Genomic DNA, 20,289 nt, shown 5'->3' on the forward strand with positions numbered 1-20,289 from the left:
ACCTGATACCTTGATTGCGGAGCATGGAGATGCCTGTGTTTATTTGTTATGGGGCTCCGGGGCACAAATTTGTTACTAGGCCCCTATACTGACCCCCTACGCCTCCCGTCATCTGTACAGTGTTCAAGCACTTTGTCTCCTACAAGATCCCATTCAGCCACACAGCAAACTGGCAGCTTCACCATTTTCCAAGAGACACTGAAACCCAACCGGTACTGCTGTCTGGGTATACTATTACCTGACCCCCAGTTCTCTGTGTGGTCAACCAGTCTGAGGTAATTTGGGGGGCCCTGGGGGTCTGGGGCCCTGCATGGGCAGGGTTTGTAATCCATCTTTGAACATGTTATGTCATGTCAGTTTACAACATTTACAGATTTACAAGTTCTCTCTCTGATTCCTTCTTTAAAACAAGTGTAGCGGAAGTTTATCAACACACTGAAGTGGACTGGTGCACAAAAAAAATGTGAATTCACAAATGGGTTGATCTCCTTTATACTTATTCATACGTTTGGAGCCGCTCTTCGGGTCACATGAAAACCTGCAATCATTGCTGTCTTGACTTCAGTGCAGCGCTTACTCCTATTTTCAAAAAATCTCATACTGATGTTTGTTATTGGCACATGCGGTTTAAAACTAAACACCGATGTTTGTTGACCCAAATGAAACACACAGACTAGTTAAAAGGAAGTCCTCAGAGTGCTTCTGTTTTGATTTGAACTCAAGTCTCAGTTTGACATAAGATAGTACTAAGGTAAAGGCAGTATTGCCACATAGGAAAAACACCCTATGACATCTCAGCTCATTAACACGTGTCATAGAACCATCTCTACCCTCAGGCATTTTATCAGAACCAGACTGAAATCAGTCAAGTGATCGTCTGGATAACATTGTAAAGAGGGGACCAACTGGGCAATAGAGGTCTTGTAGGAGAATAACTCTGACGGGATTCAAGAGTTTAACCAACCACTTTTCTTTGATGTCTATCAGGTCTAAAGCATTAATAGTCACACTCCAAGGGAGAAGTCATGCTCCAGCTTGTTTTTTTACATCTTAACTTGCCGGTAGATTTGATGAAAAGGTTGAGTCATACTCCAGCCCTGGTGTAGTCATTCAAAAGTCCCCTGCTTTCCAAATCGCAACTCAGCTGTGAACGTGTTAGGAAATTTAGAGAAACCTTTGGAGCAGTGTTAGTGTTTTTCTGAGCACAAAAGAAATTCTTTGTACTGTAACGTCATTAACATTTTACACCAAGTTCCCGCCACTGCTGGAAAGATGCTGACCGTTTAAATAATCAAATAAGTCTAGAGCTTTGACTGCTTACTTGTGATTTGCGGTCTGACTCAAAACTCAACGTGCACACTTGCAGCAAAGACGGGAAATATACTCTAGCTATGGAAAAATAAAAACATTGGCTTTATTGTGTTCTTTACAACAACACTTGAGAAAAATAAATTACATCTAGCGCTGCATGACATTGCATAGACCTGCTGTTTGCAGTGACACTCAAGTGCAGAACAACACTGAATCCAGTTCTTTGGCAACTAACGCGTCGGTATGCATGAAAAAAGGCCCAGTAAACTCCTCGTCGATATCCTGAACTCCAACAGATACTGTTAAACAACATGTGAAGCCTTTTTATCTTGGGCCCCGTTCCAACTCTTGAGCTTGAGTTCCAGTTTCATGTTTAATTGAAGGAACTTGTTTGGCGTTTCATATTGCACTTCACAGAATCTTACTCCTGGAAAGTCATCTCTACACGTTCTAGGATTTTTGAGCAGGAGCGTCTGACGTCTGCATCAGACGTGTGCTGTCCTGCTCCCAGCATCCTCCCCGAACCGTCTCATCTGGAGGTGGGACAGTTGTCAGCTGATAAGTATGACGTCGTCATTTTCTGGAACTCTGCAAAGACATAACAAAAGAGGCATGATCCTCCCCATGTCTCATCAACACCCCCATATATAAAGACATTCATGGTTTCCACTTTCGGTCACTAATAAGGATTTGTAATTGATGTATCAGCAAATATCTGCAATATAATAAACACATTTTTTGATTTAAGTTACACATCAGGGATATTCATTTACGTTCTAAAACATAAAAGCCACTGAAAACATTGGGTTTATAAGTATGTATTTATAATAATAAATATTCATGACCGAATAAGGAACAAATTGAAGATAAAAGTATGCGTTCCACAGCGCTCTCGCATGCCCGTGCATGGCTCACTGGTATGGTATTTGGGTTGATTAGTGTTGAAACTTGTCAAAATAAACATGAAAGACAATTTCAGTTTGGTTTTTTTTGGCAAATGTTGCAAACCTCAGCATGCATGTTGCAGATTTTTCATTTGGATGGGAGTGGGTGTGGTTTGATAAGATTTGATTTAAAGTGACGACATATAGTACCGATGATCATTTTCATTATCGATCAGTCGTCGGATTATTTTTTCAATTAATTGATCACTATAGTGAAAAAAATGGCTATAATTTCCCACTGCCCAGTGTCATGTATTATAATTGCTTGTTTCAGTTTACTGTGAAATGTGAGAGAAAAGCGGAAAATCTTCACTTTTGAGAAAGTTAATGTTGGACATTTGTGCTTGAAAAATGACTTAAACGAATTATCGAATATCGATTAATAACTGACGAATAATTTTCTGTTGATCAACTAATCGACTAAAATCCCATGGCTTTCATCAGATTTTGATTCAAACCTTGCTAAATCCTGACTGGTGCACAGAATCAGGCGACGGAGCATTTTTCCAACGAAACCTGCTTCGGTCTGAAACTACTATCCCAGACTGTTTCTGAGTCATTTTGTGCTGAGATGTCATTACCAACTGGTTACAAAGGCCACCGGTATTTAAGACTTAGCGAGACCCACAGTTGCTTGTTCAGACTGGTGAGCTTTCACCTGCATGTAGGTTTGGCCCGGCACGAAGGCAGACAACGCAGGGATGCGAGAAGAGGTCGGGATTTCAGGTGACTGTGCATACCCATTCCGAGAATAAAAATCCCCCAACCAAGCACTTTGAAAATGATAGCCTAGTCACCATGCATCTTGAAAGCTTCCTCGCGTTTGACTGTTTGCACCCAAGGGAACCATCTAATTATGTCCCAGTTACATCAAATCTGTAAACAATTACACATTTTTCTTTCATATTTACGATCGGCCAGATGCAGCACGTTTCACCGCTTAGTTGAGTCTGCAGTTGTGTCCGTTGCAGCTCTCACAAACCAATTCTTAGGCACTCTGTTCCTCAGTCGGTTGCAGCCGTAAGAGGATGAGAATGTTTCACATCCTCAGACGTGAAACCCCTTCCTTGCTCACAAAGAGCAAGGAAGGTGTGTCCAGTTATTCCCCTGGAAAGCAAAACCGCCACAACTTTAGGCCTAACTGGATTTTTTACATTGCCTCTATGCAAAGCTTAGTGCCCCCGTTGTCGAATCGCTTTCAAACACAATATCCGCTCTTGGCTACTCTGCTGCATTATACTGTGTAATCACATACCCTTTATGAATTGCAGCAAATACATTCAAGCTCCACGTAAATTCATCACGTAAATATTTGTTTCACTGTGTGGATCTGGACAACTACTGTATTTAAGTGTCAGGTGCAATCCGTACCGTGGTCGTCCATTCAGCGTTCAGCTGAATACATTAATTCAACAGACAAACTTGATACACACACAAAACTTGTTCTTTGGTTCTGAGGGAACAAGTTTTAAATACAAACGGCGAGTGACTCTTGCTCCTCAACTTGCCTTTTAAACAAGATAACTTACTGCAGTAGAAGATGATAAGAGTAGGAAGAGGCAAATTTCATCCATTAAGACACTGAAATGTTGCGGCAGAAAACTGATCTAATTTTTGTGAGCACAGCGAGACAAAGATACTCATAAAAATGAAATTTAGTCAGATCAGAGGCTGCAAATGGCTGCAATTACACAATCTGTTACTTGACAAGAGTACTCCTAATGACAACAAGTCAGCCAACTCTAAAAGGACACCGGCAGTTTTATGTTCATTTCCACAGAGACAAACCGCATTCTGCTCGACATTCTCGCACTATTAGACATTATTACATAATGGCTCTGTAACTGAGACTACGCCTCCTTAAACACTTAAGAAAACGGCTGTGAAACACGCAGGAGAAGACCGCAGAGTGCAAGTGTTAATGCCTGGTAAAACAATAGTGACTGAAAAGCCCCGAAAGGAGATAGTGATTGTCTGAGCCACGGGATCTCATTCAAAAACTTACACAACATACAAAGCAAAGTAAACTTTTATGAATTCAGGTCTTTCCCACTCCTTATGTGACTCAAAATCCTTTTTTACAGTGTACACAAACATTTGCGGCTTAGGCTAGCAGAAAATAATAGTTTGATGGCAAACACTGCACAACACTGTTTACTTTTATACAACTACTGTTGATTTTCTGGGGTAAACAACATCTTTTCCTGAACATATTTGAACCAAAACAGGGAAATTGAATAGTATTATTAAAAAGTTTTGAAACATTTAATGAATCTTTAATAATGCAGAGCTGAAAGCGAAAGAAACGGCAGTCTGACGAAGTGCCACTTTTGGTTGAACTTCGTAATTTGGAAACAAACAGAGAGGAAGCAATGACTTTTCAACAAGCTCTAAGTGGTGCAAAAACTTACTGTTGCCTCAAAATGGACTTGGTGAAATAAAAACTGATAAAATGCTACTCACTACTTGGGCATATTAGGAAATTATTGTCAGAAATGCCATCTAATTACAAAAGGAGGATAAGAAAGTGATGAGGAAAGAGAGAATATGGTATCAAGTCCTGTATAAAACAAAAAAACACACACACACACACACACAAAAATTCACCGTACACCACATTAAAGAAAACTAGAGTTAAACTTTCACCCATCACCCTCAAGTCAAATAACTCTGCCCAACTAACCACCATGCTTTAAAAAAACGTTTGTAGTTTGACAAAATCCCAGTGTTGACCGTGGTTTATTTGGCAGCCAACACAGTAAAGGGGGAGGTGGCAGGGGGGTGTACAGTGTCCCAGTGTACACCCTCCGTTTCTCTGTAATCAGCCCATCACTGGGTGTGTCTGTATAGCTCCCACCACTAATTTCATTGCTCTCAGACCACGTTAAGACCGAGCCAAACCACAGCGTGGAGGAAACTCCACTGCAGTCTGCTGCTTGCCGATGATAGAGATGGGCTCATTGAAAAGGAATGAGCAGAAAACAGGGACGTATAGAAAAATATGTCTTGCTGCAGCAACAAAGTGTAAGCAATTAAAACTGAGTTCTATACTCTGAATGTTACTCTGTGTGAGACTTCCATGTATAGGGACTGATTGACGTAACATGTTAATGTAATATTCTTTGATGTTTCCTAATCTATGACACAAAAAGAAATGAAACCATGCTGAATCTATTTGGTTCTTAAGATCTTATTTTCTTTCTAAGTAAATGCGCATGATAAAAAAAAGATGGGTGCTCTGCTGCTGCCCATGCTGTTTGCTCGACGTCACTGATTTTCTGGTAAGTGCAGTGCAAGGATACCACAGCGATGATCATATAGCAGCAAAGATGTCACCAAAATTAAAAAACAGAACCATTTTTCAGAGAAATCTTAAAGCCCTCAGGTGAAGTCTAGCGGTTGAAAAATGGTAAAAAGAAATAACACAGTTTCAGTGATGAGGAGTCATGTTTGTAAAGTGCAGCTCCCAGGTGTGAAGGTGGACGTGTGTAGCAGGGTGTGAAAATAAAGGTTAAGTGTTATTAAAGTATCAGCAGTACTGTGAACGCTGTCATACCGTTGGCAGCAGCAGAGCACAGAGTGTCTGACGTGAACGTCTGTCTGACTGCTCTCCTCTAGAACAGGAAAATCTTTGTGCTCTCTGAGGAACTTCTGCAGGTCCGTCAACGGGAATCCATCCCTCTGGTAGTTCTGCGAGGGGAAAACATAAATGAATGCAACAATTAAAACACGGCGTACTGATGTGGGTTGTTAATAAAAAAGCTAGACGTATTCTCTAAAAAGGTCAAAACAGTAAACAACTAAAAAAGGAATTCCTCAAATTTTAGAAGTATTTTGTACCTACATGTTTGTCACATGGGAGGATTTCAAAATGTCTGAACATTTGTTTGCAAACTTGCTTAACTATTTTCATTATTGCTCAGTACGCTGATTACTTTCTTGATCAACTGTTTTGTCTATGAAATGTCAGAAAAATGGTAATAAATAAATTGTAAATAAAATGAATAAATGGTAGTGTGTTCAAATCCCTGGTCTTATCCAACCATTATTCCAAAACCGAAGATATTCACTTCAGTAGCATGAAAAAGAAAGCAGTCAATCCCCACGTTTGCTATGCTGTAACCAGATGATGTTTGGCATTTTTGCTTAAAAAAAAATAAAAAAAATCTGGTAATAAAGTGGTAATACAACTTTGGGTTTGTTCGTGACATTTCTGGTACGAAGTAGTCACTGATATATTTATAATAGCTCTTCCCAGATCTGCAAACTAATTTTCATGGATTGCATGATCTTCTGTTAATGAACTCCCTTCAATGGCTTAAGAAGATTTAAAAGCTGAATTCGAATAGTGCCACAGCTTTCCCCTCACTCAGACTCAGCTAACGAACCAGTACCTTGATGGTCTCGTAGGCGTCTGTGATGAGGGCGATGAAGAGCGACAGCACCATGTAAATGAACAGGGAGATGAAGGAATAGAGGTACGCCCGGCTGAAGAACCACACCAGCATGTTTTTGTCCTTCAGCTGGGCGAAGGTGGTGAACATGTCGTCGCCGTTCAACAGGGAGAACAGGCACTCCGCCACGCGACTCAGGCCCTCAAACTAGGACACATGGAGCAGGGGACATTAGACTGGACTGGACTGAAATTTAAAAATGCTACAAGCAGTCATTACAAAGGCAGTAAATCAATGAGACAGACCAGTGGTTGCCCACCTGGAGGTCTGGACCCACACTGAGGGGTTTCAAGATGATAAACAGGACAGGAAAGCAGAAAAAAAAAAAATTGATTTATGAAAAAAAATGTGTTATTCCAAATAAAACAAACTGAGATGGAAAAAAATAACTAACTTTGGTTCAACTGTCCAGCACAAAGTGACATTTGCAACCTGTGATGAGGGGTTGCAAGTAGATGCAGCGAGTCCGCAATAATTAGTTTCATTTTTGATAAATCTGCTAACTATTTTTCCTATGAATCATTTAGTCTTTAAAATGCCAGAAAATGTTTTTAAAAAATTCTCATCACAATTGATCATGTCATCGAATTGTTTGTTTTGTCCAGCAGCCACTCTACAAGATATATTTATAATAGCTCTTCCCAGATCTGCAAACTCATTTTCATGGATTGCATGATCTTCTGTTAATGAACTCCCTTCAATGGCTTAAGAAGATTTAAAAGCTGAATTCGAATAGTGCCACAGCTTTCCCCTCACTCAGACTCAGCTAACGAACCAGTACCTTGATGGTCTCGTAGGCGTCTGTGATGAGGGCGATGAAGAGCGACAGCACCATGTAAATGAACAGGGAGATGAAGGAATAGAGGTACGCCCGGCTGAAGAACCACACCAGCATGTTTTTGTCCTTCAGCTGGGCGAAGGTGGTGAACATGTCGTCGCCGTTCAACAGGGAGAACAGGCACTCCGCCACGCGACTCAGGCCCTCAAACTAGGACACATGGAGCAGGGGACATTAGACTGGACTGGACTGAAATTTAAAAATGCTACAAGCAGTCATTACAAAGGCAGTAAATCAATGAGACAGACCAGTGGTTGCCCACCTGGAGGTCTGGACCCACACTGAGGGGTTTCAAGATGATAAACAGGACAGGAAAGCAGAAAAAAAAAAAATTGATTTATGAAAAAAAATGTGTTATTCCAAATAAAACAAACTGAGATGGAAAAAAATAACTAACTTTGGTTCAACTGTCCAGCACAAAGTGACATTTGCAACCTGTGACGAGGGGTTGCAAGTAGATGCAGCGAGTCCGCAATAATTAGTTTCATTTTGATAAATCTGCTAACTATTATTCCTATGAATCATTTAGTCTTTAAAATGCCAGAAAATGTTTTTAAAAAATTCTCATCACAATTGATCATGTCATCGAATTGTTTGTTTTGTCCAGCAGCCACTCTACAAGATATATTTATAATCCCAAAGAAGAAAATCCTCACTAATGAGAAGCTGGAACTAGGGAATGTTTGACATTTTTGCTTGAAAAATGACTCACGATTAATCAATTAACAAAACAGTCACTGAATGGCCAACTACGAGTAAATGCATAATCTTTTCTGATCAAGTAACAAGCCAAAATGGTTGGGAAGCACCAAGACAGGGGATGGAGCCATAGGTCATAACCTGTAGCTTAACACAGGAGAGAGAGTTATTTCACATGATTAATAGTATTACTAGTACTAATATGAGACATGCAAAACTTGTGCCTGTATATTGTATCAATTTTCCAATAAGCATCCTCTGACTGTAGATTTTATGTTTTGTTTTGTTTTTTTTCCAAAATGCTGGTTCCTACAGAGACTGGCCTACTAAGAAGGAGCAGGAGCTGGACTGATAAAGACAGAGAGGCAAAGACACAGATGACTGAAAAGGGAGAGCCCGATAACCCGTCCCAAACATTATGAAAGAAGCCAAGTTTCCCCAGAACGTGATTGCATCTAAAAACAACATCCCACTGCGACGGTATAGATTCCAGGGCACAGCGCTTGAAGACGTGTGGGATTGCAAGTCCTAGAACATCCTCTGTTTATTCCCTCAGTAAATACACAGAGGATCCTGGAAGGGCTGACAGCACTCTACAGGGGACTCCCCCTGCCACCACAATGTAAATATCGTGACCAAGTCTCAGAAGACCGCAGCGTCGGACACACTTTACAGAACTGAAACCTGCTTTACTTCGACTGCAGGCATAGCAGCACTGCATGTCAGGTCACTTTCACTTTTGCTGATGACAGATAAAAAGTGAAACCGCTAATTAATGTAAAAGTACTGTTACATGTGATATTAACTTTGACCTGACAAACACACTTCACGTCAGTCCACAACTTATTTACAGTAGGTTCTCCACTTCAGTTTAAGATTATCAACACGTTTCCATTTGGTCAGCGAGACGTCACGTGGCCCAGGGTGGCTGATCTCAGTCTATCTCACATCTGTCTCACCAGCAGTACGAGCTCTGCCTTGTTTAGACGCCTACTGCTGCTCAGACTTCCGTAAATAATTTATCTTAACGGGCAAAGACAGCTAAACACACATATTTCCCCTGATGGCACTTGCTTTCAAAAGGAGTTAAGACCATCTGTCCCGAACTGAAACTGTGGTCCCCGCCTGTCCAAATGTCCCCCGATTGCAGTTAAAATATCTGTTGACTGTATGTTTTCAGAGCATACAAAGACCTTTACTACTACTATCCCCTTTCGAGAGTGGTGTTCTAGGGGATTAAGATGCTGACCATGTAATCAACCACGTCATCCCCCATATAACTCCCCCCTTTTATCCTCTTATCCTTTTTATATTCCTATTATCCTATCATTCAAAAAAAAACAATTTTTTTTAAAATAAACACTTGCTCGACTACTGTAAAGCACCGAGAGCTGCTGTTACTGGAGCCAGACGATTACTGGGCAAAACATATACTGACACCTTGTGACTATACTGTATGGTTGCAGTCTTTAAAAACACTAAAAGGCAAAAAGACCTGAAGTTGCTCCTGGCAGAGGCAAAAGCCGTTTTTGCAGGTTCCTCAGTTTGCAGGATATAATGCTGAAACTGCAATTCAAAAGCTAAACAACCATGGGAGAAAGCCTGATATGTTTTCGTTTATAAATGAACTCTGACTGAAACATGCGACAATTTGGGAAAACTCCAAAGATCACAGGATCATTAATCACCTGTGTTATTTCTTTTAAAAAAAGATGTAAACATGGCACAGAACAGCCGGACCTTTCACTATGATGAACATTGACTTACAAAATTCTGAAAATACTTGGTACACTGAAATCACAAATTCACAGTTTCCCGGTATGAATCCCCCATACTCAATCTACGCAAACTGACTCAATTGAGCCCTCATGGTAGTTACACTGAACTTTTTAACTCCGTGCTCACTCACAGAGTGCTGGTTAAACTGATTTACACACGTACATGTTTTGGAATTCCCTAATGCAACCTCATTTTCGTGGCCTCAGCAGGAACAAACAGGGGTGAAAACTAAAAAGATGTGATGGTTCCCCTAATTTCCACCGACCTCAACAAAAATAGCCAGTGCACGGATGCAGACTAGCAACTGTCCCATAAACTCATAAACTCGCTTCGCTGACCTAACCTTTAGGTCTCCAGCGTCTGCTCTGCTCTCCCTAAAACCAGTTTGCCCGTTACCTTCTCATGGTACGGGCCCAGTACGATCCACCCGCAGAAGGTGTAGCCGAGGTAGATCATGCCGGCGCAGCAGCAGAAGCGCAGGACCTTGGGGAAGGCTGCTTTCATGGTTAAAATCAGCACCTACAGCAGAAACACAGGAAGTATGCAGGAAGGAGTCATTGTTAAATCCCAACCAAATCATGAAAAAACAGTTGAAGACATTTGATTAGGCGTAGAGACGGGTTTTACGAAGTACTTATTAAAACCTGTAATCAGATTTTGTGCATCTTAGTTTTCAAATAAGATGTGAAAAAAGTTTAAAATGTCAAGGTGAATTTAAAGTAGCACCTCAACAACCAATAAAAAGTACTGATTTAACTGTAGACTGTGGTTAATCATTAAAATGGCAAAGACTCTTCTCTGCACACAGCTGGTTGCTTGTTATGTAATTCATCCAGATTCTTATATTCTACTTCACTAAAACAACACACTCTTAAAACCATCTTTCTCCAACTGCCTTGAATGTGAGTGAAAGAAAAGGCCTGGTGCAATGATTTAAAACAAACAAACAAACAAACAAAAAACCCCAACAACAACAAAGGTTCAGACTCAGACTCACATTGTATTTCTGGAAGTATCCCAGGTACCTGATCACACCGACCCACACCATTAACGTAGATGTTCCCAGGAAGATACTGCACACGTCATAACTGGTCAGGCTCTACAGGAGAGAGAGAGAAAATAACAGAGGACTGAGGTGGCAGGTTGCTATTTGTCTGGTGCGCTGTCTTACTGGGAAATCAGTAAAAACCCTGTAGGATTTAAATGAACACAGTCAGGGAAAGATTACAAGTTCACTTTGAGTATGATTTTTTTCTAATAGGCTTGCTATTTGTGGTGAACTGTGACATGACCTGTTTGGATTATTTTATTAGGGCTTGAAGTACAATGTGCAACTGCAACAGAGCAACATCCTGTCACTCATTAACTAATGTTTTAAATGTCTCACCTTGAGATTTTTGAGTTGTAATGAAAATAACCTTGGTGAGCACATTAAAGGGGCTAATTCTAGATTGAAAGTTCCCTCTACTGGTGCAGATAAATCCACTAAATTTACCCCGTTAAATATGAAATTTTTCTTAATAGGGCCAACTACACCTCTATCACCAGATTTCAGGAAGAAACACTTTTTTCCTTGTATCCTCACATGATGCCAATCAGAAACTTTATTTCCTTGAGCAGGTTTGCTTCCACTTCACCAGTTAAGTACTTTGCCATAAATGACCATTTATCTAAAAAAAGTGTTTTTTTCTAAATCCCAGTCATGAGCGATCCACAACGGCAAGCTAAAAGCTTTCCTCTTAAACAAAAAGGCTCAGTTGGGGGGATTGTTATATAAAGGGAAGAGTTTATTTCTATCTCTGTCAAGCATAGGGTCAACACTCAACATTGTGGCTATAAAAAGGACAGACAGGTAGACAGGTTAAAATAAACAGGTCTTTGCAGTGTCTACGTTGAGTCCTTTCACTCCAAAGTCCACCAGACAATGAGGGGATAATTTAACAGCTTATCCCAGAGTTTTATTTCTCAATTGCATAACAAATAACAGGCTGTAAAATTAAATGTGACGCTGACTGCTTGAAACTTTGACTTTAATTAATTTACTTTTTTGCCCGATCGAATGATAACCCCTGCCTGTCTTCTACCCATTTGTCAATGATCATTTAATTTAACTGAACTTTAAGAAAAAGAAAGAGAAAAAAAGTATACAAATGACGTTTACTTCTCCTTTCTATTACATTTATTTGATATAAGCCATGCTGTAATATGGGCCAGTTTTGGACAGACGGTTACCTTTGGACAGAAGATAACAGTTATCTCTACAGACGAAAGTACATGATTCATATTTACCTTTGCTTGTATTTCCATCTTCAGTATGGATCCAATTATGGCCAAGATGTCGCTGGCAATGACCAGCACATACCAGCCGTTCAGAAACTCCCTCTGATCGTCCTCACACACTTTGCGATTGTAGTTCTCATGGAAGAATCGGGAGAATCTCTGAAAATTAAAAAGATGGAAATTCAGTCTCTTAATGAAAAAGAAACATCATTTTACCAGTAACAAAAATGCCTTCATTTTAGACCAAACACAAGAAGAACTGATCCATATCTATGTGCACTATGGCTGGTGTACCAGATGCTGTAATAATGGGAATTTGAATGAATTGTGCTAATTGACATTTGGCCTCAGAAGAGGAAAGTGAGAAAGACTGTGAAAGTTTTGAACAACCCAGAAGATAAGTAAAGAAATACAAACCAAAGAGTAGAACCAAGAGAGACTGACAAATAAAGGAAAATTTCCTGCATGATACTGTACAGTGTGAGCGCAGGCTGGACTGCTGACCTGGAGTAACCTGACAGCCAGCACGATGGAGCGGGTGCACAGCACGGCTGACGTGAGGCAGACAAGAATGATGAAGCCATCGAACATCAGGAGATAGTGTGTGTTCTTCTGAGCTGAAACAGACAATGTGCGGCTTATCTCTCACAAAACTCCCTCGAGTCCATAACTGATAACGACAAGTTTGAGAGAAAACACCTCACTAACAGTCAACAGTATGAGGCCACGAAAACTGGAGTGAAAAGGCATGTAGTCTTCTTATTTGTTTTCACCTTTTCAAATGCTGCTGTTGTTGAAATGCAAACATGCAGTACATAAAAATAAATTACAGATAATCACTTAGAAGTATGACCAACCCCATATAACTGTGACAGTTTTCAATATCAAATGACATGATACACATATACTACACTGCTAATTCAACCTCTTTCCCCTCATGTAGGTGCTCAGATCAACGAAAAAAATATTCCTTTGAACCTTGAAACTTTATATTAAACACTAATGTGTAAATATTACAAAAAAGCATTTAAATGCCAACCTTGTTCTGTGTACTAGAATAGTGAAAAAAAAAAAAGGTACGAATAGAACTTAATCTGGTTCTTTTTTTGTTATGTTTAAATTTATGTCTTATTTTTAATGATTTGCCGTTACACTTCTCCGTTTAGTTAGATAACTCCACCTTACCCGTCCCAGATATCTTCCAGCCTCTGCATGCGCTGCTGTGAGCGTCTATGTCCAGGAATATTTTCACCATTCCACTGTGACACTGGTTGTCAAATGTTATCTAGGGACAAGGCCAAAGGAAAGAAGATTAGTAAAACAATGTAGCTGAATCAAAATATAAAAAAAAAAATATATATATCTATATATCTATATATATATCTATATCTATATATATATCTATATCTATATATATATCTATATATATATATATATATATATATATATATATCTATATATCTATATCTATATATATATATATATATATATATATATATATATATATATATATATATATATATATATATATATATATATATATATATATCTATATATATATATATATATATATATATATATATATATATATATATATATATATATATATATATATATATATATATATATATATATATTTATATATATGTTTTCTTTATACTCAATTTTTTTCAGTCTTTAAAATTGATGTGTACAATCAAAATGTTAAGAGTCTAAAAGTTTCTCGAAACTTTCCCCGCTGCATCTCTCAGTGATGGAAAGCATCAAAGTGTTTCACCTGCTCAAGTTTAATAACAGAAACCAGATTAACTGTACCGTGACATAGAACAAGTAGCAGTCAGGTAACTCCCGTGAACGCACTGTCTGTAGGTTGATTCCCTTCACCTGGAAGGTTAATTTGATGTCGACGAGCCTGAAGAAGAAGCGGAAGAGGTTGTTTAAAAAGGTTATTGTATCGTACATTAGGAGAAGAAATGATGGTATGTTAGCAGCAGCCCGCGCTGCATTGATGGCACTGTATACCTGTAAAAGTCCAGATCAAAAAAGGATGAATTATGGGTTTTCCACAGGTTTGCAGTCTTTGGATGGTGTGACATACAAACTGAGAAAGAGATGAACAGGGTGAGAAAACAACTACAATACTGTCAATGAAAGCTTACGTGTCAATTGTTCCGAAGTCCCTTGATTTTACAGTTTTAGTAAACATAATATACATTTTAATATAATGCTGTGATTTTCAATAGGTATAATGCTTCTCTACTTGTGGCATACAGTTAGTTATAAATACATTCTGGGGAAAAAAAAATAAAATAAATTAAAAAAAAAAATCAATGAATATCAATGAAACAATAAGAAAAAAACAGAAGCATGTGATAATTTCAGACTAAATGTGAATGCTCCCTCTCACCTGTCTCCAGCTGGGCGTCGATGTCGTAGGACTCGTCTGAGGGCTCCACGCTGCCTCTCTTGTAGTACGCTTTGCAGATGATGAGAGGCCACGGCTTGCCATCTTCATCATCAGCGTAACTGATAGGAGCGGTAGTGAGTCGGCCCAGCTGGCTGTACTGTAAACATCACAGGCCTTGGGGTAAAACACACTGTCCCAGGGTGATTTAAGTAACTGAAAAAACAAAGCAGCTCCCTTGCCAGCCTGTTGCCCAGGATTTCGAGATGAATGTGGAATAGTTTAAAAATGGTTTTGATCCTTTTCAGGATACGGCATTTACATGGAGTATGAGAAGAGTGCTTATTCAAATAAGTGTTTACATGATCATAACAGTGTGCAGGTTTGTGATCGTCTGCATGCAGGTTTAGTCCCAAGGGATAAGGGCTTATCCATGTTTCTGAGACAATAAGATGTTTACATGCATTACACATAACCAGGATACTACAAAAACCTGATCATAACCAGGATACTAGTGCGTGTGTATATGCACTCCATGATATTAAAGAGAAAAAAAAAAATACATTTAAAAAAAATAAAATCACCGTTAGCTAAGTAACAATATAATACAGACCTACAGCAATTCTAAAAAATATATACAAATAAAAAAAGCCTTTATTTCCCTATTTTAAAATCGAAATCTTGTGAATTTTACATTTTTGAACATGCTGGATTTTCATTTCTTTATGGCCTTACAGTAGCAAAATATGTAACTACCCAATTAACTTAAGAAAAGGGTAAATCTCAATTCAACAGTCAAACCTACAACACTTCAGTTCAAACTAACCCTTAGGTTATGTTCATGGTTCATGTTAACATCCAAGTCGTAATTAGGACTAGAGAAGTCGGATGCCTCACGCCAGCGAGAGTCCGTCGTTCAAGGCAATCAAACTCAAATCTAATACACTGTCATACGTTGTCAATGCAGAGCATGTTTAACCATCACTCGACCCACTATGAAAATCGGACAGCCGCGTTGACCTGTGCAATGACGTGAACGCTCGCGCGTCGTCAACACAGGAATCTTCTGCCATCCATCCCACGGGACACGAGGGGCTACATTACAACCACTGCTTTTCATTCTTCTGACAGCGGGAGAAAAAAAAACAACAAAGCAACAAGTGTTACGTGTGTAAGGTGAGGAAGCCGAACTTGCCTGATCCAGGACATAAAACAGGCTGTCGTAGACACCATGTTGGGTGTAGACAGCAACACTGTAGTCGTCCTCATCCACCCCACTGTAGTCCTTCAGGAAAAGTCTTTTGAGAGCCATGGTGTTCTCCTCCTTGTAGGACACCACCAGCTGGTTGTTGAGGCCGAACAGGACGAGCTACGAAGAAAACAAACAATGGGGAAAAAAGGGAACATTTATATTTTATTTAAATTCTTACAGTAATAATCAAGGTTGGAGGTAATTTAGCACATTTAGTCCGGTTTCGGGAATTAGTATTTGTACCTCTTGGAATATCTTTTAAATCTAAACCAGTAACATTTTTCAGAATATTCCTCTAAAACCGGAAATAGTTTCATATCTGGCTTTATAGTTTTACACAGTGCTTGGTGATTAGCGATGGTTGGTCCTTTTTAAAAGTCAGTTTTTGCACAGTTCACTAGTGTCAGATGAATTATGAATCCCATTATCTGACATTATGTTGTGTGTGTTTTATATTAAGCAATTTCCAATTTCTCATCTTACAACACTGATTTGGACTTTGTCTTGTCAACATTTTAAAAGCTCACATACAACAATGGACGTTCTAGCTGGTAAACTTTAGTTACTCGTAGTTAAGAGCTTTTAAACTACACATTTTACTTCAAGTAAAATATAAAATGAAGAAATTGTTCTTGTGAGTAGTTCTTCTGTTTTGCAGTACTTTTTCCAGTAGTGAAACAACAAAATGATTTTCTGGTGCAGCGAAGGAAAAAATAACTTAAAAATTCCTATTTTGTCAGCATTACAAGCAGCCAGCAGCAAGAGGCGCCAAGTTCAGATGTTTTGGTGGAGTTCACATATTTCATCATCTTATATTTGGAAAAAAACACAACAACAACAAAAAAAAAAAAAACACAGAGACACACAGGACCCTGTCAGTCTCCCCATGTGAAACTTGTTGACTTATCGTGAAAGTATGTCAACACAAATATCAGCACTAATTCATATGCATTTCTGCACTTGGCTGCGAGCTTTGGACAGATTACAGTTCCAGGAAGCGTTTTCTGGGCGGTTCTGCTCTCGTGCTCTGTGCTTATCTACATCAACCTCGCTGCACATACTTGTGTGGTGATCATGACGATCTTCAGGATCTGCACTCCCAGCTTCCAGGGTATGTGTCGTCGGGCCCTGTACTTCTCACACGGGCTCATGAAGTAGAACCTCAGGTCATCTCTCAGGTTCTCCTCTTTGACAACATCTTGTGTCATGACAGAGCTGAAACAAAAATGGGCAAAGTCATGCAGGAGCTGGGAGACTAATGAAAAAACCACAACCTGTGTCTGGCCTGGTGTTGTGGACTCCTGAGATTTAAAAAAAAAAAAAAAAAAAGGACATTTAGATTTGTGATATGATTATTTAGCTCATTTTTACTGCAAGGAAGTCAGAAAACAGAGCTCGAGGAGAAAAAAAAAAAAAAAAAAACAGAAGTGAAAGTGTGAGAAAGCACTTATTTCATGATCTGATGATTTACTTGAGCAATAGTTGTGCTTTTCAGTGCAGTGCACCAGATTGGTCATTTCTCACGGGGAGAACTCCCTATGCTGAGGACACTGTCTGCATTCATGGAGCTGCCTGGGTTTAAGTCCAAGGTTAGCTCCATGAGTGCACTTTCAATATTTTCCCGACAGTGCGTCGCCCACAGACTCTCCTAGACACACTACTAATCTCTAAGACTCCATTTTACCTTAAGGTTTTTCCGTTAACCTGTCCGTCCCCGTCCGGCACTTGGGTTAAATAATGAACGACTCCCGCTGCTGTTGTTTTAATGTGAGACAACAATCTTTAGGTTGTGGAAAATTGATTTTTTTTTTTAGGTTCATTTTTTTCGTCTGGATATCCGGTGTTTCAGCGGCCGACGCATTTTTACATCCAGTTAATTATATTTCAGAAACATCATTTTTTCAAAGTAGTTAACACACATGTCGAAATTCGGCCCCAAGCTTGTTCTGAAACTCCAATCATTAAAAAACAAAACACTTACCTTATCGAATTGCTCCTATCCAGATATCGACCAAGTAATTCCATGATTGATCATCCACGTGGACGCACCAGTTACTCGAGTGCGGTTATTAACCGGTTGAGAGAGAGAGGGAGACGCTGCCCGCAGGCAAGACTCCCTTCAGCTGGGCTCTCTGCCTGACCGCGCAACCGCGACTCAGCCAATCGGGAAGTGAGTTTCAAGAGGCGCACAGGTGCCCAATCCACGGCCCGAGGCCCCTCCTGGGGTCACTGAGAGGCCTGAAGGGGCTCCAGGTCACAAAAAATATTAAAAGGCATTGCGTCAGAGAACCACTATACAGTGGGTGGAAGAAAATAGTGCCTCTATGACTTTATTATTATTATTATTATTTAGCTTTTTAATATTGATTTATTTATTTTAATGTCTATAAACGTTAATGTTGTAAAGATTATTTTCATAAATACAATGAGCTTAAAAACAAATGAATACTCGACTCAGCCTGCAACATAAGTGCTCGCTTACAGCTGTGGAAAGTAAATGCCCCCAAATACAAGGAAATGACCTCAGTGTCCCTCAGTAGTACCTACAGCCCTGTCCACATGTCCAGCACCAACCGAAGGCACAGTTTGAAAACCGAAACATACTTAATTCTTATTTATGAAGGGTTTTACCCTCAAAAACTCAAATAGTTGTTTCATGAAAACTCTCTCGCTGCAGTTTAATCATATTAGACTGACAGTGAGTAAGGAACCCGCCAGCTGTCATCACATTTTGACATCTATCCCCATCTATAACGTCACTGACATACTGAAGTCCCAGGTCATTCTTAACAAATAAAACTGCTTCTCAGATGAGCTTTTGACCAACATCTGTTTGGGGCTTCTTGATTAAAGTTCAGGGCCCCATTGCTCCAAAAGAAATGTGGGTGAGCTTCTGAAAATCAGCTTCAATGTTTTGTTTGATACATTTTTTGCCTAATGGAAATGCCGCCTGTGCCCTGATAAAGTGTTGCATGCAGGTGTACTTTTACCATGACAGAATCTGACAGAATAATGCAACACTTCAAGCTTAACCGACCACGACGTGGCGAAGTCAAAGAGGAATACAAAGCTGATTTATCACATAACAAGAACAAAAACATTCTACAAACGCACACACAAATCAGTAGTTACACATCCTCAAATTAATTACTTACCTGGAATGAATGGTGTTAAGTTGCGGCTAAACGATGGCCTTGTCCCCTCCTCATGCATTTTCCATGCGTGACACTGTGTCGACACTCCTAGTCGGCTCTGTCTTTGTGTGCACTCAGGTGGCTGTGAAATGTAGTGCAAAATAAACCGTGTAAGCCATTATCGACAGTCTAAACAGTATGCTTAGGTTTCATTTTGAAATGAGGTATGTGGACATACCTAAGGTGGTGGCTGTCTAACATCAGGTGTTATTAGACATCAAAACACAGTTTACAATATAACGGATGTCCTGTTCTGAAAATGGATGCACATTAATGTGTGTGTGTGTACTTAAGCACGAATTATGACAATGATACTGATAATTGCAGGACTCCAACACACATAGCCATTTGTCTGTCGAAATTATTTGTATTGCAAAAAGAACACACTTTTATTTTTTCTCATACAAACAGAGGCCAATATCTTATCTTGGACAAAATCAACATTAGATTCTTACAGTCATCTCAGATTAAATACTGACAGCAGTGTAAATTAAATAAAAGAACAAGGTCTTATTCATAGGCAGTTCCCCGTCTGGACTTCATGGTTTGCAGATTTTTCATTGTTCTATCCACCACTTGTCAAAGTGGTGTGTCTACTGTATTGCCATCTTTTCTCTTTAAGATGCAGCTTCTTTTCTTAGCATTTAAACAGTTCAGTTGTCCCTGTACCGTAATGACTTTAATGACCTGCGTCTTGTGTGGAGCAAATAACTGTTCTCCAGATGTTCCTCTGCACCCAAGTGGTTTTCTTTTGCTTCCCATATTCCAAAAAAAAAATTGGTATTTATTTGTTATGATTAAAATGACCTGTCATTTCCAGTTGCTACAGAGGGAAGGCTGTGGATCTAAACGTGACATGGTTTTCATGCAGTCTTTAAAATTTTTTGTTTGAGCTGAAAACCCACTTTTTTTTTTGGGCAACTACAGAATCTCTTCCTACTGAGTGTCAGAGAGGACACGGAGACTGAAAGGACAAATGTTAAAGTTGCTGTGAACTGGCAATAACCTGGGTCAGTACTTTTTTCATATTAATCGCCATTTAAGTAGCAACACTGACATTTACTATATTGCAATGGAATGGCCAGGAGTATTACTCTTACGGGCCATAACAGGAAAAAAAACAACAAAAAAAAC

The 20,289-nt window shown here is 39.4% G+C and overlaps 1 protein-coding gene across 1 annotated transcript; it reads right to left on the reverse strand.

The window, feature by feature from the left end:
• Positions 1-1,390: 1,390 nt before the first annotated feature.
• On the reverse strand, positions 1,391-18,131 carry mcoln2 (mucolipin TRP cation channel 2). Its single transcript, XM_040128043.1, has 14 exons — positions 17,943-18,131; positions 17,023-17,176; positions 15,905-16,078; positions 14,713-14,869; positions 14,328-14,406; positions 14,121-14,217; positions 13,491-13,590; positions 12,810-12,922; positions 12,315-12,464; positions 11,023-11,124; positions 10,422-10,544; positions 7,491-7,697; positions 5,812-5,945; positions 1,391-1,899 (listed from the first exon to the last, which is right to left on the reverse strand). The coding sequence occupies exons 1-14, from the start codon at positions 17,984-17,986 to the stop codon at positions 1,863-1,865; spliced, it is 1,671 nt and encodes a 556-aa protein (XP_039983977.1). The 5' UTR covers positions 17,987-18,131; the 3' UTR covers positions 1,391-1,862.
• Positions 18,132-20,289: the final 2,158 nt, after the last annotated feature.

Source organism: Xiphias gladius, chromosome 6 (genome assembly GCF_016859285.1).
Source record: "Xiphias gladius isolate SHS-SW01 ecotype Sanya breed wild chromosome 6, ASM1685928v1, whole genome shotgun sequence".
Taxonomy (NCBI): Eukaryota; Metazoa; Chordata; class Actinopteri; order Istiophoriformes; family Xiphiidae; genus Xiphias; species Xiphias gladius.